The sequence below is a fragment of the Archocentrus centrarchus genome, chromosome 22 (genome assembly GCF_007364275.1).
Source record: "Archocentrus centrarchus isolate MPI-CPG fArcCen1 chromosome 22, fArcCen1, whole genome shotgun sequence".
In the NCBI taxonomy this organism is placed as follows: domain Eukaryota; kingdom Metazoa; phylum Chordata; class Actinopteri; order Cichliformes; family Cichlidae; genus Archocentrus; species Archocentrus centrarchus.
In genome coordinates this window covers 18872657-18893695 of record NC_044367.1, presented here as the reverse complement: position 1 = coordinate 18893695, position 21039 = coordinate 18872657, and the positions used below count along the sequence as shown (strand labels likewise).

General features: G+C 41.5%; 1 protein-coding gene across 1 annotated transcript; it reads right to left on the bottom strand.

Annotated features, from left to right (window-relative positions):
• Window positions 1–635: 635 nt before the first annotated feature.
• On the bottom strand, window positions 636–20610 carry LOC115801360 (phospholipid phosphatase-related protein type 3-like). Its single transcript, XM_030759139.1, has 9 exons — window positions 20119–20610; window positions 15988–16091; window positions 15386–15571; window positions 13325–13454; window positions 12317–12512; window positions 9660–9717; window positions 6882–7055; window positions 5190–6017; window positions 636–4761 (listed from the first exon to the last, which is right to left on the bottom strand). The coding sequence occupies exons 2-9, from the start codon at window positions 16066–16068 to the stop codon at window positions 3808–3810; spliced, it is 2607 nt and encodes an 868-aa protein (XP_030614999.1). The 5' UTR covers window positions 16069–16091; window positions 20119–20610; the 3' UTR covers window positions 636–3807.
• Between the last annotated feature and the right edge of the window lie 429 nt (window positions 20611–21039).

The window sequence follows — 21039 nt, the reverse complement described above, 5'->3', positions numbered from 1 at the left end:
GACACACACAAATATGCATACATGCAGAGACAAACAGACACAGATTCTAATGAAAGAAACAAATACCCACATCTGACACATATCTGGAAGGACACACAACCTTGCTTTATCTGGGCCATGCACTACTTATACGCTGAAGCCCTAATTCATATCTGGATAATCATCCAATCTAATGCATGTGAATCAGGAATTAATGTGCATCTAAATAAGCTAAGTGGCTCAGTTTTGTTCAAACCCCACCCCACCCCCACCCCCACATTTTGTTCAAAAGTAAACATTTACACAATTCTTTCACACAAACACACAGAGAAAAAAGACTACAACCAAGGCTTGCTGAATCCCTGCAGGATAACTGGGATTTACCAACATTCTAGCAGAATTCATTATGGAAACCTGACCCACAGGAAAGGCGCAAATGTGGCTGTGCTGCATCCATCCGGCTATGTGCATTTGTGTTAGTGTGTGAACATGAGTGCACGAACGAGTGACTTTCTCAAGGAATCAGTGACAAAGATCCTTTTCATTAGAGTAACAGTAAGCTTGTACGCTGCTTCGGCATTGACCCCCCTCTCTATTCTGAGCCATGCCATATGCACCCTCAACTCTGCTTTCAAGTACCACGAGATGAAACCATATATAAGAAGTCTTGTTTTTTTTTATTCAATGAGGTTATTAATGTTACACGTCACAACAGATAAAAAACATTAGTCCATAAAAGAGGACTGTGGAATAATAATAGTATTAATAATATTAAGTAATGTCAAGTATATTTACAGTCAAAATGGGGCAACGTAGTATGATAATCACCAGCATGTCTGTCTGTCAAAAGGTAACAATGCAGACTTGAAGCACAGGTTATAAAAAGGACACACTCGTACACACATGCAGCACAAACTGACGGGCAACTTTATCTACCACCTCCTCACCTGAGGAGCGCCACTACAAAATACACAGCCTCTTCCTACTTTACAAAATCAGTTCATGTATCCTTCAGGTGTTGTGGTGCATGGGTGCAAACCAACTTCATCTGTGTGTCTGAGTCTGTATTTCATTAACGTATGATCAAATAATGGTGTAAAATAAAGCACTTGTCATTAGACAGAATATCTGCTGACAGAAAAATGAAATAAATAACAACTTTATACAAAAGTATCATTACACATAAAGGGCAGGAGTGCACTGACTGAACACAAACTGGTTGTGCTCAACTTTCCTGCTTACAGATCTTGCTCCAAAGTGTTTAATTAGGGCTGGAATTATTTTTTAAGAAATATTTAACGGCGTGATAACACCACAGATTCTTCTGACTGAGAAAAATGCCAGTCAGTTTTCCAGTGGCATATTCAGATTGCTTGTTTTGAGTAACCAATTCAAATCCCTACAAATATTCCTAATATTCATGCTTATGTAACTGAAATCCTCAAATAGCATTTTTTCTTGATAAAAGACTGAATGCAATTAATCAATTATTGATTGAGTTTTCAAATAATTTTTTGTAAATTAATTATTTCAGGCCCATAATCACTGTACTATATTTGACCCACTGACAGTATAAAAAATGGAAAGTCACTTTCAACTGAGAAAAATGAAGCCAATGTGGAAGTGCCTACAAACCTCCATTCTATCTGAAAGCCACCAGATGGCGATAGCTGTGGATGCAAAAAGATTTCTGGTCCTATAGACGTCAATGGGAAAGCAGCCTCCTGTCTTGACCTCTGTAAGTACCCTCCTCCTGTGTTTATGGGCTCAGTCTCTCATTTTGGGTCATTTAAAAAAAAAAATTAAGTCTGTTTTGTAAACCTTGCTTGTACCATGTTTTAAAATGGAGGATTATCTCTGGTATTAAACCGCACCATTGCCTAATGAGTTTTCAAACAACAGTCACTAACCAGTGAACATGCGGTTTCACAGTGTGACCCGCCCTCCCTCATCACATCCATTATTTTGCAACCAAGGGCAGATGCGCTCACCTTGTGGCTTCAAAACGAGACTTCAGAAACTTGTGAGAGACGTCACTGTAGCGGCGTTCATCTTTTTTACTGTCTTGACCACATTTTCTGGTGTACAGTAGTGGACAAACAAGCTCAATTCAATACCCATATGCAGAGTTATACTAGATCTTTCCACTACATTACATTGTCTTCAATAATGTCATTTTGCCCATAGTTTATCTGAACATTATGGTTCCACGGCAGCTATTGAAAATTACATTTGCTGATGACTGTATGATGAAAGGTCTAGGGGAAGTGGATCTTTAGTTAAGATTGTTTTTTTAATATTTCCAAAAAAAAAAAAAAAAAGCCTTGTCTAATTGCAGGTTGGTTGTTATATTTGTTCAACAAACTGGGAGCCTATTTAATATAAAATAGAATAATTTAGTCTCACATTCTAATAAGGTATATTCAATAATCTCTTACAACTCTGCGAAGAATAAATGGTATAGATAATGGATGGTTAGAGTGTGAAGTTGCAGATATTACTATTTTATGAATACATTGATTGGGTTCTTTCTGTTTAGCACTTCCCAATAAATCAGAAAGCAAGGTAAAACCAAAAATGCTGGTGACTTTTTTACAACCCGACAACTAAAAAGTTGCTCATAACAATGTTTTACTACTGATCTACAAAGCCAGCTAGCCCATCCAACCAGCACCTGATGTAACCATTTTGTTGGAGGTTGTGGTGGGCAACACAACTCGCTGGGCAGCTTTCCATTAACATTCCCTTTACTACTGAGATTTGCAAGAGGGCCAAATACAAAGAGTGCACTAGCATGGTTTGATAAATATGTTAATCTCCTTAGCGCAGCTTCAAGCTCCGTTCCGTGGAAGGTTTCGTGCACAGCAAAGACAGACCGTGTGTCTGGCTTGCTGTGCTGCACCCAGCTGCATTCTTCATGCTAGGAACAGTTCTCTTTCCATTCCACTGCCTCTCATGTTTACAACAGTAATCCATTCAGTGACGTCTGTATAGAGGTGCCCAACTGTGCATGATCCTCCTCACACCTACCCTTTCTCCTACTTCTTGCTTGCCATCCAGAAGCAATGCTTCCTAACACAGCTTCTTCCTGTAAATACCAGCACATCTGCTCGATGTCAAACGTAAGATTTAGCCATGTGGTTTGTTTATTTAGAGAGGTAAATACTTGTGTCTTTTTGAGTTGTGGCTATTGGCTAGTATTCCTAATCCTGCGGTTGAACTTGACTTTGTGTCATTCCTCCTTTTATTCATAGCTTTTGAGTGCTTTGAAGCAAGGTTTTTGTAGATAGTTACAAGAGCAAATTCTCTGTGTGTAAACAGATACTCAAGTTCAAAAAAAGCGAGTATTGCCTGTAGTTGTTTTGTTTTCTGAGTCTCATCCCCTTCTCGAGGGAAACTTGATTTAGCAAATCCCAATCCATTCATTGTGATAGCTCTTTCAGCTGCAGCCTCTTCGACTCCTTTGAAACACAGAGGACTGGCGTGCTGAAACCAGAGGAAAACCAGGGTTTTTAATTTTTCACCCTTCCCTTTTTAACTTCCCTTTCTTCTCTTGTCTGTTCTTTTCTCGGTCAGGGTTGTTGAGCTAGCATTGTGGTAGTTTGTGTGCGCAGGAGAAGCAAAAAAAAAAAAGATTCCCCCGCTGAGTTTTTAATGCTGCCAGACTTTCACCTATTCCTCAACCCCAGATTCAGGATCTCTAAACCATTTTGTCATAAATCTCTGTTCACCCATCACCACCTACTTTTATTCACTGTCTCTTTCGGAAGAGTCTTTCCAAGTACAATCTCTGACTTTACAATGGTGTCTCTCATCTCTTAGGTTTTACTATAACATCCTCTCATTCTGCATGGCCTTGTAGTAGTGCTCCTGCTCAGCATGGCTTCGGGCGGACACAGAGGGCCGACGAGGCAGGGTGGAGGTGCGGGACAATGACTGGTTGTGGCCATCTATCAATAAGTCAGGGTGGGGAGGAGGGGGAAGCATGCTTGAGCAGGACTGGTGAGGAGGTGGAAGAATGCAGGAAGAGGGATGAGGCGGAGGAGGCAAGGGAGAAGAGGATGGGTGTGGAGGTGGGGGCATTTGAGAACAGGGGTGAGGAGGTGGAGGCAGTTGAGAGGAAGATGGGAGGGGTGGGGGAGACATCTGAGAGGATGGGTGAGGAGGCAGAGGCATATGAGAGGAGGTGGTGTGAATGGGAGGCGGAGGCATTGGGGAGGAGCTTGGTTGTGGAGGGGGAAGCAAGGGGGAAGAAGACGGTTGAGGGGGTGGTGGTGGAATAGGGGATGACGACAGCTGAGGTGGGGGTGGAAGAGGGGATGAGGAGGTGGGAAAAGGTGGGGGAGGCAGGTCTGCTCCTCCATCGGCACTGCCGCTGGCCGAGGAGGAGCACAGGGAGTCTGATTTCACTGGGAGTGTCCTGTAGTCCCGGTAGTGACTGACATTGTCTTGTCGCTGCAGCGCTGCGCGGTGTTTGTCACCTGTCGGGTCGGCGGTCATCATGTTGCCACTGATGGTGTTTCTCCATTCCCACGGCTTGCCATTAGTGGCTGACACACGCACCACCGGGTGATGAGGGGCATGAGCGTCGATTGTGACAATGCTCCCACTGCCAGCGATGCTCCCTGGGTTGCTCCCAGTGCAGCTGTCTCGATCAGATGGTATCCGGTAGTATGGTGACTCGGAGCAGTTGGAGCCAGGACCAGAGGAGGAGCCACCTTCAGATGTCTTAGTAGAAGAAATAACAGGCCCCTGACCCTGCTGCTTTGACATGGCTATAACCTACAGGGAAAAGAAAAAAAAATCTCATCAGAATGCATATATAAGAGCAGTTGAAACTAAAATACATAATTGGTATCCAGAAAGAGGGATATTTATTGTTGTAAACATGTTAGACTATATTAAATGCCCCTAAAAGACTGTTCATAAGATTTAACTCTACGTATAATTAGCATTTGTATCCTTATGAGACTGATTTATATTGGAAACTAATCAGTGGAATTGCTTTCACCAGTGTTGTTTAGATTTTTTCCAACAAAAATAAATCATATGTATGTAATTTACACAGCATATGGCAGCTGTTTAAATCACAGTTCCTGTCTAAACTGAATAGGCTACATGTCATGTAAAAATAAAGTATGAAAAATTATGGCTAAAGATAATCTTTTTGTAATCATTTTTAGGCTTTCATGTTCTAATTTCTACCTCACCTGCGTGACTCTTTGCTGGCTGGGAGGCTGGTTGGGCTGCGTGTTTGGCACACGGGGAGTCGACACTGCAATGGGCCCTGTTCCAGGCTCTTTTACTCCTCCTCCCTCTGTGAGTGACAACCATTTGGCGCGGGTCTTGGCACTCTTAGGGGAAACAGGAGGTGGCCGAGAGGCCTCCTCAGGGATGTGAACAAGTGGGGGTGCCACAACCATCCTTGCTCCAGTAGGTGTGGTGGTACTGGCTTGCACTGTGGGATAAAGAGAAGATGGCATTTGTTGGTCCCCCCCTTCACCTGCAGCTGTTCCTCCTTCACCTCCTCCATCTCTTCCATCTACTCCCTCTTCCTCATCTCGTGAGCTCTGGCTGCGGAGCTCCAGCGAGCGCTGCTTCCACTCTGACACCAGCTGCCGAGACCTCTGTGGGTCGAAGGGTACGTGGAAGGTCATGTGACGCTGGGTGGTGACTGGCTCCTCTGAGGGCGAGATGGGGCTGTTGCCATTTGCAACTCGAGGCAAGGTGTTGCTGAAGGTTACCATGGTTTCCTTGCCCATGGGACGACTGGTTGCAAGAAGCTCCACGTCAGCACTTGCTCGTTTGAGGGAGGCCAGGGACGCCTTCTCCCTCCTCACCTTACTGCGAGCTCCAGACCCCAACCCCACCCCCAGTTCCTCCCTGCTCTCAGACACCCTGGGAGTCTTCCTGTACAAGGAGTCATGGCTTCGCTGGCTCAGCACCCTCAGACCATCCTTCTGCTGGGATGAAGCTAGTCTTTGTAAAGAGGGAGCATCTTCTTCTGAGGCTTTGAAGTTTCCCACTGCATACACAGCCTAAAAAGGGACAGGGGGACAAAGGAGAAATGCATGAGGAAACAGAAGCCCACAGGATGTCAAATAAAGACTAGAGCATGAAATTGTATTTTCTTTAATCATTAGGCAAATTTTGATTTTTATATTAGTGGATAGAGTTTGAATGAACAGGCATTTCTTCCTCCTGCTGTTCTTCTGAGGTCAGCATGAATTCCTCTCTTCATCCTTTAATGACAAGAGGAAATACTCCCCCTCTCAAAAAGTGAAAGACGAGAAAGACAGAGAAGGCGAGGAGGAGGGAAGCGTGGAAAATGGCAACGACAAGTTTTCTTAAAACGAAGTGTGAAATTGTTCCAGAAAATTCTTATCGGATTATTCATTCCCTCTCCCTTCCCTCCGTAATAGAAAAGGCTATATATAGCCTGCCAAAAAAAAAAAAAAATGCTCAGAGAGAAATATATGGAAGCCACACATGGAGGAGAGGTGATGGAAGAAAAAAGCGTTTGTTAGCACATGCTGTGATACTGTTAGAATAATACAATGGGACAATTCAGTCGCAGCAAAACAGCTAAACCACATTATTAAGGAAATCTATTTATGTGCATTTTGTCAATCCCACCCTGCTGCATGCTGGACAAAACAAATCCCTAAATGGATGCAAACACATGCTGATGCTCAGTTCACAAACGCAACCCTAAAATAGAAGACTTCATATTTAAATTTCTCAATCACAAATGTAGCAACTGGAAACAGCATAAATAATAAAGCCCCCCCCCCCCGAAAAAGAAAAAAAAATTATTTTCACTCCAGATTATATAGCGTTTGACTGGAGGAGCCAATCTTTATGCATTTCATACAATTTTTTGTCCACTTTGTCAAACTAACCAGATAAACTCCAATGCCGGCTCCTATGACGTATCCCACGTAGACATCTATTGGGTGACTGCGGTGTTGAGTTATCTGCGTCAGGCCAGCGAGGCCTGCTGCCATGCAGAAAGCGAAGACGAGCAGCGGCTTCAGGAGCTTAGTAGTGCTGTTGATGCTGGCGTTGAAATACATCTGCAGAGAGCAACAAACACACACAGTATATTGGCAAAGGACAGACATTTGAGACATATGAAGCCTGAATTAAGATTAAAAGGCATTGTGATAATTTTACCTCAGGTGCACAAAGACAATTACTTTAGAGGGTGTAGTGCAAATGCAGATTTAATCATCCAGTCAATAAAAGAAGATACTAATAGAACAATATGCTAGTTAGATGAACTGTTAACACCGTAACTGTTTGTGAAATATTAAACCAAAGTCTGGAGACCGTTAGCTTAGCCTAACATAAATGGAGAAACAGCTCTCCTGGCTCTGTTCTGTATTCTTAAAGATAATTTGCCTATTACCTCCAAGCATCAACCTCCAGGGCTGAAAATGAAGCCAACTGGGATGTGCCACTGAAAGCTGGCTCCAAAAGCCCATTGAAATAGCCACAAGCTGTCCCCTGGGCATCACCTAAGCTGAGCTGACCATGTTTGCGGTGTTGGTACCTTTTGGAGCATTTTTAATTCAATTATTTGGCAATTAATGAGGCTTGCTATGTGGTAAATTGTATTAATAGACTGATTAAAAAATATGTGCTCCAGGTGTTTCTTGAGTGAAATTATTTTATTTATATTTATTATTATTTATATAGAATGCATGTGCCTGAAAATGCTATGAATGCAACTTGCTAACGAAGCCAGTTAACACTAGTGGATCACTTCAACCATTCTGTTCAGATATGGTTACTTCTGCCAAAAAGTCAAGATAACAGTGATAAAAATACAAAATTGAAGGTTTTAGTGTGGTCATTCACAAACCAAAGAGTACTGACACAGTGGCAATGTGTCCATCTTTCATATACAGTCTATGATCAGCACCTCTAAAGCCCACTAAATTACATTACTTAACTGTCTCATCTGTACAGAAACTGAAATGTAAAAAGCCAAGTTGTGGTCAGGGTGCAGCTCCGCTATGCAGTTAAGTTCTTGAGTCTCCACTGGATTCCTGTCAACCACTGACAGAAAATCCTAGCTATTCAGGGTGCATGGCCATGACATAATGTCAGCTTAATAATAAGCTTTAGAGTTGCAGTTTATATTATAGGTTTTATCATAGTTGGAGCCAGACTTTTCCTTCTTTAAGCCCACTCTTTGTGTTAAGTTAAGCTAAACTAAACTGGATATAAATTAATATTTAATAACAATTATTTCAAAAGTGTTTATCATCTAATTGGACTTATTTCACTTGTTTCCAGTGCAGCTCTTCTTACTCGAAGAATTCTCTTTTGTACAAGTCACAGCATCTTGAAAAAGGGTAAATGAACTGTCTTATACTTATTTCTTTTTAGCTCATACGTGGTGGTGTAGTTCAGAATACAAATGCCTTGGCAATAAAGTAAAGTTGATGAGCGAGAAGGACAGGCAGTGAAAGGGAGTGAATCTATTTAGAGTCACTGGGCATTCCACGCATGCACACCATATTTCGATTATATAAAGTGGAGGACAGCTGAGTGACAGAATGCAGGCTTTGCAAAAAAATATCCTTTCTAACAAGCTTGTCGATCTAGTGCTGTGCATAAAAATCCTGCTTTTCCCAATGCAAGAGGGAAAATGTGTCAGCTTGGAGAGATGCAAGTTATTTTTGATGCAGATTTTCTCGGCACTTCTTGAACCTCCTATCTGCCTTGTGAAGTGATGCTCCCTAGGTGCTTTCTTTATTTCCTTTCATTGTAATTTGGAACAAAAGTTTTTGAAACACACAATAAATACATCAATTTAAGATTTTGATTTGCTGGGCAATCATGAACAGTACTGAAAAAAAAATGACCTGGCTTCAGTGCAATGATCATACAACATGTTGTACCTCTAACAAACCAAACAGCTGCTTTCTTCTACCTCCCCTGCCTTTTCTCGTCAAAAATCTGTCCAGTGAGCTTTAATGAGCTCATACAGGGCTCACCGAGGCAGCAGTGATATGGCCAGTAGCTTGCAATAGCCATTGGTGGAGGAGTGTGTGTGTGTGTGTGTGTGTGGGAGGGTGTTACCTCATGGAAAAACGACAGTGCTACTTTGCTGTACAGTTCGCATACTGCTGCAGTCAGTGCCAGATTGCAGAATAGCAAAAATATGCACAAGACTGTAACAATGAACAGCAAAATCTGACCTGAATCTGAAAGTTCCTGTTTATTTTTATTTGATTTAGATGTGCCTTTGGCCTGAGGATAATTTGCAATCTGAAAATCTATGTACTGTGTATGACGTGACAGTTAAATTCAATGGGAAATCTTCTGATGCACAGGAACAAGTTATATGATTAGCAGCAGTATTGCTTGTTAAGAATTAGTGGAACTTCTGAAGAGTTATTATGATAGTTATCATGATAACAATCAGATCGTCTCCCAAGAAACAAATTATTGTCATCCACAGAAACTCATGAAAATCTATGAAAGTAAAATTTAAGCATAAAAAATACAAAATGTTAATGTATCATCATATTAAGGTTACAATGAATCAGCGCTTCATAAAAAAGCACCAAATAAACCACACACATACTCACATGCAAACAAATATCGCGCAAAGACATAACACTTAAGCAAACACAGACGGCAATTAAGGGAAAGGGAGTGCTTACAGAGATATATACAGCAGCGAAGCCAGAGAGCGTTGCATGCTGGGATGGAAATGTTTTCCTAAAGGGAGAAAAAGGGAGAGTTAGGAATGAAAGAGTAAAGTCAAAAAAAAAAAGAAAAAAGAATTTGATTTCTGTTTTCATAAAAAAGCTTTGTGTATTCTGAGTGAGTTTATTGCCTCTCAAATAAACCTGAATAAAACTGTCACAGCTGCTCTTGTTATGTCAGGATTGCATTTGGCATTAAAACCTGCGTGCCTGCCTGTCAGACTGAGTGCATGTCCTTGGATGTGAAGATTAATAAACACAAAGAGAATACCATTGGGCATTAATGGGAACATTAAAAGGAGAGTGAATGAATTGAGGTCAAATTTAATTTAGGGACACCAAATCACAAATGTAATTTAATTTCTTTTTTTTTCTTTAATGAAAGCAATCTTGCGTTTGGTCTTAACTTGCACTGTTGTGTTATCTTTGCCCATTTTTTCAGGCTAAACATAAGGAGTATCATTTGAATACCAAGTTTTCCTTTTGGCCTGGAATTTAAATACACTTCAGCTGGCCTTAAAGTCTATTCTATGAATAGATTTCAGTCATATTGCCCTCCAGGCACACAGCCCTAGAGGGCAAAGACACCGTTCAAACATGCAGGTCAACACTGGACATGCCATACAACTGCAGGACAGCCCTGTCAAATTTCCATCTGTTTGTTCTGTGATTGTGTGATTGTCGCTCAAAGTAGGAAAAAAAATTTAAACAAATTGCAAGTTTTGGGCACATGCAATCCACATGCAACAGCCCCTGCAGTACTTTTATCACAAAGAAAATTTCTACCAGAGCAGCAATTTACTGATGTATAGATCCCTCCCTACAACCCATTCCCTTTCACGACCAACTGGATAAAACCACAGAAATAAGCACAGAAAGTTGTATTTGGATCTGGATGTGCCATTATTGTTGCTTTGGAAGGCGAAGGACATAAAATTGCTCATTGTCAAAGCAAAACTGGGCTGTATGTTAGCCAGCTATATAACATTGATCCAGTTACATTATTAAAAATGTTGCGACTTTAATCTAATCAGAACTTATTTCTAGTGTCAGTTTAAATGACTGAGCACTGACAGCCTGTGCTGCTGTGGACAAGGAGGCAATGGTGAGATTTTCCCACTGTGCTTGTAGGTAGGATTTGGAGAAGTATTTTCACATACAGTGCCTTACTCTTTTCTAGCACTTTAGCGAAACAAAGATGGTGAAATATAATTCAGAAGCAGTGGAAAAAGCCACTCTTGCCCTCCTATAACGAGGAGGTGAAAACAATGAATTGGAGGATCAAGGCTGGCACTATATTTAGGTTAAGCAAATGTTAGTTATGGCAAAATTTAACATCATCGGTATTACAGAAAATGTCTTGCTAATCCTCTAGACATTGGGGTAAGTAGCTAGTAGAATGCAGTGTGTCAATAAGAGTCCCGGCAAGTATAGCGGTGCTAACATACGCACTTGTACTACAAGGATTATCCCTGTATCAACTCTATTTAGCTGTAATCTTTCCTGTGTGTGCATGCTTAGTGCCTCTCATACCCATATACTGGGGCATATTTGTCTGCTTGTTACGAACTGCATTGTTAAAGAGCATTTTCAAAACCCAAACTTTGCCATATCACCTGCGAGGGAGATACTGCAGCTGAGCAGCAGCTCTTCCTGTAAGAAAATAAACATTTGACTTAACTAAGAAGTAGGTCATTAATAAGAAAAGTGGCATTATTTTAAACAACCTCTCTAAAGTTTTCCCAGTGTGCTACAGACCCAGCCGCATGCTAAGACAAAAACTGGTTCAACCCAAGGACAAAACTCCCAAACACAAGCTAAGCAACATAGTGTATGCTGTGCAGTGTAGTGAGGAGTGCTCGGACTTGTACATTGGAGAAACCAAACAGCCACTCCATAAACGCATGGCACAACATAGAAGGGCCATCTCGACAGGATAAGACTCGGCTGTACTTCTGCACATAAAGGATAAAGGGCACTCTTTGAGGATGCCAGTGTTCACATTTTGGACCGGAAACACAGATGGTTTGAAAGAGGAATAAAAAAGCCCATCTTTGTCCACTGTGAACGACCATCATTGAATAGAGGTGGCGGCTTATGACACCAGCCACTTATGATGCAGTCTTGAGATCCCTTCGCTTCCTTTTTTATCTTGTTATCCTCATCAAATGCAAATTAGTTTTCATAGTTTACAGTTTTTGTATTTATTTATTTTTACATTTCCTATATAATTGAGTGCACAGACACTTGAGTGGAGCACCCACAATTTCATTGTACTATGTACAATGACAACAAAGGGCTATGCTATTCTATTCTATTTTCTGATAAAGGGTGTATAATTAAGAGGTGCACCAACTGCAGGCATGTTGACAGTATATCAGGTAGCATAACATTGCCTTAATCTTATTATAAGGCAACAGACCACTGAGCCAAAGAGCTGAAAAGACAGGTAAGATTCTTAACAGGAAGGCTAATGATGTACTGTAATGACTTCATTAAATATATCTTAATAGCTTTTCTATTGTTTTGTAGGTACAATGATGCAAATATTGATTTCAGGCAGATGTAGACATTCTGTTTTTTTCTCCTTTAGTTGTAAATGCATGTCTTACCTAGCTGACATAATAGCATACTGGTCTTTGCCCATGCAGATGTCCTGTGTGATGTAGGCGTTGTTGTCACATGACACTCCTGGGGCCGTGTAATTAGGCTGGCAGACAGTGAGGAAGAAAGGGGCGTGGTAGCCGGTAGCTAACTGGATGACATCTGTCACCAGGGCTGTTGCCAGGAGACCGAATACATGAACACCTGAGGGAGAGAGGTAAGAGGCAGAGATAGTAAGAACACCTCCGTAAATGAACTAAAAGCCCCTGGTGGTTTCCTCACATTGAAATGTTCATTTATGAATGTGTGTAGTTGCAGCAAACTATGCTTAATTTACTCCGACCTTAAGTGACACCAAAAGCCTTCAGTTTGTCACATTTTGAAGCTTTCCCGCAGACAGAGAAATTTGGCAAGGTGAATTAATTACTGTTTATACTTCAAAGCTCAAAGTCTGCCTCAAGATATTTCCTGTAGAGTATGATATCATGCCTATTTCGTTTGAAGCCACCCTTCATTTAATGCATGTAATTAGCTTATTTCTCTACATTAAAATGGGAATAAAGTTGGGGGCTCAGAAAGCTCAGAGATTGTATGAGCCAAAACTGATTTCCATCTTAAGAACAACAGCATTTTGCTCCTAACTACTGACAACAAATAATGTTAACTTTGTGGTTTGCATACTACATGTCTTCCACTGACCTTGCTTTGATTAATTATTCAATGCATTAATGATTATTTTATGTTGCTTATTTTGTAAGTGACAATTCAAAGAAAAACAGACATGAAACAGAAAAAAATACACCAAAAATAACAATGAATTTGAATGGTGCTCCTGCAGTGCTGTCAGACTTAAGTAGGTACTGGATTAATCGTCTCACTTGCATCCAAAGAGATGCCCATCAACTATGATTTGTCTTGAACCCTTACACATGTAACTAACACTGCTTTGAATAAGAATGTGGCCTTAACTCCTGCAAGCAGCCCAAAACCCCAAAAGGACTGGCAATTGGACTCACCGACGAATCGCACAGTTCTGCGTAGGAAGGAGTTGAAGCTGCAGCCTCCAGCATTTATGCTGCCTTCTGACTTTGGACAAGTCTTCAGTTTGGACTGCATGCAGTACATCAGGCCCTCCCCCATCATAATCTGCGGGCAGAAGGAGAGGGAAACAAGGAGAATGAAAGACAAGATACTTTCTTCATTACACTTCATCTAAAAGACTCTCAGTGGTTAAGAAAAAAAAAGTTAGAAAAGTTTAAATCTATCAGTGTCATATACAAGAGATCATGATCGACGGGGAGATAACGCATTGTAGAGCGAATGGAGCCAAGGTGCTATTGAACAGTGATCACTTTCAATCAGAATGATAGATGAGTGTTCCTTCCCACACTGCTGAAGGATTTGCAATGTGTGTGCGTCTGTGTGTGAGTGTGCATATTGATTGGAGGGCCTGTGGCGTGGTCGATGATGTCTATGGGAATGTCAGGTGTATTTTTTATCCGTGTGTACATTTATCCTGCTTTGTGATGTTTGACAAGCTGTGCATTTGTGTGATCTATGTATTTGTCCATGCACAAGTGTGTCTGCAGGATGTTGATGTGCAGCGCTCACAAACCCTCAGACCTTCAGACGCATATTAGGTCACGGAATCTGTGACAGGATTATGTTCTATGAAAGGATTATGTTCTGGTAGAGCTAATCAACATTTTTATATTAGGAATTAATGAAATGTAGCTCAGTGGAAAAGCTAAATATAATTATTACTCAAACTTTTTAGGTTCATTTAGCTTGTTGTTTTAGTGCAGCCTGTAAATCATGCTCTAAGTTTTCAATCAGTTTTAAAATGAAAACAATCCCAAAATACCAACAGAAACTGGATGCCTGAAAACAGGACACTAAAAGTATTACTAAAACAAATCAAATTCAGTTAAATAATATATAAGTGTTGCTAAACTTCTGACAGAATAGTATTTTTTAATTGCTCCTTAATGCATCTAGGCATGTAGACATGGTCAAGATGACCTACTGATGTTAAAACTGAGCATCAAAATGGGGAACAAAGATGATTTAAATGACTTTGAACATGACATGGTTGGTGTCAGATGGATGATCTGAGTATTTCAGAAACTGCTGATCTACTCGGATTTTCCCACACAGCCATCTCTTTATAGGGAATGGTCTGAAAAAGAGAAAATATCCAGTGAACACCAGTTCTTTAGGTGAAAATGCCATGTTGATGCCAGAGGTCAAAGGAGAATGGATAGACTGCTTCAAGGTAATTGGAAGGCAACAATGACTTAACCACTTGTTATAACCAAAGTATGCAGAAGAACATCTGTGAATTTACAACATGTCAATCACTGAAGCAGATGAGCTACAGCAGCAGAAGACAACCCCAGTTGCCACTCCTGCATGTCAACTAAGAACAGGAAACTGAGGCAACAATTCACACAGGCTTACCAAAATAGAATAATAGAAGATTAGAAAAAGGTTGCCTGGTCTGATGGGTCTCAGTTTCAGCTGTAACATTTGGATGGTATGGTCATAATTTGGTGTAAACAACATGAAAGCATGGATCTTTCCTACCTCAGCAGTTCAGTCTTGTGGTGTAAGGGATAATTTCTTAGCACGCTTTAGACCCTTCAGGTGTCACAGTGTACCCGTCTTCTAATGGCTGCATCAAGCAGGATAACACACCATATCCCAAAGCTCAGATTATCTCAAACTGATTTCTTGACCATGACAATGAGTTCACTGTACGCAGATTGCTTCCACAGTCACCAGATCTCCATCCAATAGAGCACCTTTGGGATGTGGTGGAACGGGAGATTCACATCATGGATGTTTACGCGTGTGTACTATAGAAAATAAATGTGAACTATATGATGGTTTATTTAAGTATAGCATATGGCATATTTGTGAATACTTGATCCAGTGAAGATCTGTGAATTGAACTGAAGTAGTTTAACACCACTGAAACTGCACGCAGCAATACAAAGAGCTATAGGTTTGTCTGAGACTCAATAACATGCAAGTCCACCCCCAACGATCCTCATGTGCCTGCTTTATAGACTTACAGAAGCTGCAGGTCCAGCGAAGGCCAAACTCAGCAGCATCAGCAGAGGGATGAGCTCATCGCCCGTCTCCACATAGGGCATGGAGAGGTCGCGGTCATGGCAACGGAAGCCCACCATCGCCGGGGACAAAACATCTGTCAGCTCCAGGAAGTACAGGGACACCAAGGAGGACAGGACGATGGGGAGCTGGATAGTCATGCACGCGCACGCGCACACACACACGCACACGCACACGTATACACACACATACACATATGTCCCAACACACACAAAAGACCAAGGACATAGCAAAGAATGACTCGAAGTTAATATTTGCTTGGAAAAAAGTGATTCATCCAATGTTTCATCTTAGTTTTAACCACAAACTAATACACACTTTCAAATACACACACAAAGGCAAGTTATACCCCACTTGCTTGTTTATAACAGAGGTCAGATGCATTCAGATGCAATCAACACAAGTCACTCACTATTGACATGACTGTACAGTAAAAAGAGTGATTCAGTAGGGATTGATTCAATAAATGTAATGAGTAATGCCGACCAAGCATCTGTATATAAACAAGGTGACTCATCCATGCATCTGATCTATCTACACATACCTCTACAAAATAAAAGCATGGCAACAGTGTCATGCTGTCTTTGGGTGGTTTCTTCTTGGCTTTATTTTTGGGGGATGTCATCTTGGGGTGGGACCAGTCACAGCCTGTTGGGGTAACAGATTGCAAAGAGACGTCAGAGTGGAGTTTCAGAGCACTTTCATGGATTTCCACCATCAATCTTTCTAAAAGCTTCAAAAAGACGTTTCAAAAGTCTGCCAGGCCCCGACATATTTGATGAATGAAACAGCATGTCAAAAAGTTTTTAAAGAGTGGTTAGGGCTGCAAAGTTTTCTTTAGCACAAAATGTATTCTAAGTAATTTTGTTATAAGGTTGTTCTAGCAATACGGTAGTACTACCAAAAAATAATTTTTTCTGCACATTTAATATCCAAATGCAGTGATTTAGTAATAGGTGTGAATATGCATACAAGGAGACAGCAAAACACACAATGTCAACAACATTCTCAAATTCTGAAGTGTTTTTATGTAACTGGGAAATTAAACAAATAGGGAAAAAGAGAAAGAATTAGATTGAATTAAGTGACTGAAGAAACCTCTCAGATTACCGGTGAAACGTCTTTGTGAGCCTAAAAGAAGTCCAGTTGCCATAGATAGATAGATAGATAGATAGATAGATAGATAGATAGATAGATAGATAGATAGATAGATAGATAGATAGATAGATAGATAGATAGATAGATAGATAGATAGATAGATAGATAGATAGATAGATAGATAGATAGATAGATAGATTCTTCCATCCGTATCCTGCAGGCAATCAGAAGGCCTGAGAGACGAGCCAAAGCCAAAGGCACAAATGGAAAACTAAACAGAGTTAAATATTCACAGCTCTCTCTACAGATCCCCATTTCCCCCGTAAGTGCCTGTCCCCTCTTTGCATCTCTGTCCTCTACCCAATTCTCCCCTTCCCTCTCTCTCAATTTTATCTCTCTCTACCTCTCTCCTGTCTCTGCTTGTCCCATTTTGCTTATCTCTTCTTCTCAATCAGTTTCATCTCCCTACCACATTACCAACACTTTCCTCTTGACCTCTTTTCTTTGTCAGTAGTCCTCCATATTTCAGTCTTTATACCAACATTCCTGCTCCTATATTGTTAGTTTGCTTTTGTTGTATCAGTGTTTTTCTTCATTATAATCTGTGCACTGGCTAATATGATAAATGTGGAGATTTGATTTTGCTCAGTGGCCTCGGGGCCATATGCAAATCTACAGTACCTTGTGTTAAGGGCCTGCTGACCCAACTGGATCCAAATGGATTTACACTCTCTCAAGTGAGTTTTGGTGGAGCGCTTTGGTCTTCAATGAAGGTATTAACATTTTGTACTTGTAATAGCCCTCTTTGTCACAGAAATGATCCAGTTTTAAAGAGAAGACCCAAATGTTTTTGTAAAGATTGAATCCAAAAATACCATCCATATCACTCTTCAAGAAACTCATATTTTCTGAAAGCTGTCACGGCCTCAGTTCTTTCTGCCTCTGTCACCTTCTACATCTCAGTACCTCTGCTGGGTTCTTGTTTGTTTCTGTTTTGCTGGTCACTCCTGTATCTTTCTGTATACCTCTCAGCATATCTCCATCTCTACCTTTTTAGCCTTTCTCCATCATTTCACATTTCACCACCTGTCCCTCTTTCTTTACACCTCTCTCTGTCCCCCCTTTTTAATCTCCACCCGTCTTTCTTTTTTCTGTCTTTATGTTTCTCTGAAAGATAAGGGGTGTGTGTGTGTGTGTGTTTGTGACCCTGAGGCAGTGTAAGGCACAGAGAATCAAAGACTTCTACAGTCTAATTTCCATGACCGCTAGAAATGTATTGGAAATGAGAGAAGAGGACAAGATAAGCACAGATCAAAGAAAAAAAAATTTCAAAAAATGCCAAATGTGTATGTGAGTGTGTGTGTGTGAGAGAGAGTGAGTATGTATTTGTATGTCTGGTGGTGAGGGTAGGAAGGGGGTGAAGATCAGAGACGGGAGGGGGGGGTATACTGGGATAGATGGATTTCAGTGTAGCTGAAAGCAGCTTAGGAAGACGCTGGGGTCTGGGTCTCACTCACCCAGTAGCTTGGTCTCAGTGACCTACTCCAGTCAGCACTTAAACCGCACCCCAACTCACATTACACACACACACACATGCACAGAACGAGCCTCTTGACTGAAGAAATGGGGGTCGTTTATCTATTACACCAGCATTCATCCTCTGAGACACAGCTTTTATGCGTGTGTGTGTGGCTGCAGTGTCTGTAGTTTGAACTGCTGTGCTTGTGCTTGCAAACATCATGCAAGTGTTTGAGTGTGTTTATAGTTTGAGCAATTTGTGTACATCTTGTCTGTGTGTATGTCTGTAAATGAGGTGGGTTGCATAGCCCACGGCTTGCAGAAACAATCTGTCAGGCATTGAGAAAAGACACAGGGACCATCAGCATGGGAATGGAGTTAAAGACAGTGAGCTAATGCATAGATGAGGGACAAATTAAAGGATAACTGTACCGTACAGAAAAGGTCTTAGGCTACTACAAGCCTCCAGCTGTTATGGCGTATTTTTAAAAGCTGCTAGAGAATGGAACTTAATTCTTCTAAAAGACATTCCTTAATTTTCTGTTTGATAGAAAAGCATGATGTCTGATAACTTGGATTAATTGAGAATGAACATCTGTTTCTTTTGTCAAGGAAAAGGTTAAATTGTAAATTACACTCTCTCAGAGACCAAGATGACATGTCTCATTTTGATGGACCAAAAGCCAATTTGCTATGCAATGAGATAGCCAGTTTACTATCATATCTAAAACAATTGACTGATTGGTGATCGGAAGATCACATTTATTTTCTACCAACTGACTGATTTATAATCACTCAAGTATTATAGTATAGCCTACTTCAATACAGGGTTCATGAGCTGATGTAAATGACAGGACAGTGCATTTCTGAGGCTCATTAAGAAAAGGGGATCTTTTTTGTGGAGGGGATCAATGGGGACAGAAAAGGAACCAATTTATATATCAAACAGTGAATTTTTCACATACTCCACAACATCAGCCACAAAATTAAACCACCTGCCTATTATACTGTGCACACCGCGCTTGTGCTGCCAGAGAATGTCAGACCCATCAGGGCACGTGCTCTTGACCACTGGGGGTTTCTTGTGATGTCTGGTACCAGGACATTGGCAGTGGATTCCTGCGGGTTGTGGGAATTGGAACGCGATCTGGGGAGTCGGGAGGCTGATTCAGTGCTCTTTGTAGTGTTCCTCGGGCTGTTCTTGAGCAGTTTTTGCAGTTGCCGGAGGGCAGCGCTCTGCCGACTGAGGCTGCTGCCATTGGGGAGTGCCTTTACAGGAAAGGGATTGGGGTTTATTGAAGGAGCGGAAAGGCAGGTGGGTGCTCAATCCGCAGCAATGTTTATGTGGGAGGGACATGCCAAAGTAACACACAAATAAACAGAAGGATCCGGTTTCAAGCAGAACATGGTATTGCACTAAAAAATGTTCTTTTTTCGCGTAATCATCAGTGGATGGTTGATTAGTGTGTGTCTGCTTGCATGCATGCAACATACATTATCTCAGTTTTTCATTCATTGCATTTGTGCATTCATCAAGAAAGTTGCTGTGTTGGCTAATGTAAAGCCATGTCCACTGCAGGGCTGTTAACGAGCAGAGAGACATAAAGGACCATTTGCTCGACTTTATGTATTGGTCAACTTAACTCACCTGCTTTTACAGTCAATGAAACAGCCATCATCTGAAGGTAGTTTTATACTATAAATCTAAATTCAGATGGATGCAAAATAATGATGCTGATTGCTTCTTTCGTGAAGTGGAATCGTCCTTTTTGAAAATCCAATAGGCTTTCATTTGTTTTAGATTATCTACTGAAGGTTCTAGTAATCAGAATCTGATTAAAACACTGTATAAAATAGACCATTTGGCAGTTACTCCTCCACAAGCAGAAATCAGCACATTGCGTATGATATCATCAACGATGGAAACGTGAAAACCATGTGCTGATTTTTCCTCCCTCGCCTCTCAGCTCGTGTCAGCAGGAGAAGCAGATGGGTTCCTGAGCTTTCTGGAGGTTGCGTACGGGAGAAGCGAGCCACTATACTACCGAGCAACACTCACCTCTGTCCCGGGGGCTCCGTGAATTCACCGAGTCCCGTCGCCCCCTTCCCCCTCGGCGTGGTCGTGCTTGCTGCTCCAGTTTTGCGGTGCACCGTCCCTTTAATCCATCTCCAGCTTCTCCAGAGTCACCCCGAAATCCAAAACCTTCACTAATATTTAGAAAGAGCTCCGCCGTGAGGCTATTCTGGGATCTTAGGAGGTTGGAGGAATGAAGGGAGTAAGTGAGCAGACCTACAGAGAAGGTGCAGGGATGGCGAAAGAGAGAAGAGAGACAGAGAGAGGAGGGTTGCTGATGGTGGAAAGTCCAATTTGCCGCACTTGCTGGTAACGCGTTCCTTTAAATTTCCTGGCTTTGGATAAAGTGAGAGATTCACGTGCGTCCACCCCTTCCTCCCCTTTATTGGCACATACAAGTTTCCTTTCCCTAAAGAATATATAACAGCAATATATAAGAAATTAAAAAAAAAAAATCTGATTTTAAATGCACAGCATCCGTCACACGGTTTTCGGGTTACGCAGTCAGCCTCACAGAGTGCACATACACACACAAAGGCGTGGGGGGCGAGAGGGGGTGTGGAGGAGGAGAGGTGGGGGTACAGGGGAGGAGAGTCGTTGTGTGTGCGTTTACGGTGGGGGGAGGAGACAGTCTGGTCCACACACTCGTTCCTTTCCCCGCTGAATTCCTGTTTCGGGGCTACCGCCGTGAGGCGACTAAGACAAAGGGGTAGATTTTGGAACGTGTACGTGTGCAGTGTGTGAGTGGAGCAAAGAAAACCTGTGCGTAAAAGTGAGGGGGCGGTTTAGGAGATAACCTCTAATCTATAAGAAAGCGCAAATGTCCCTGTAATTATGTTATTAAGGCTCAGCATCAGCTACGCCCCGTGCTTCTGTACTGTAAATACCATCAGATTCGTTTATTGG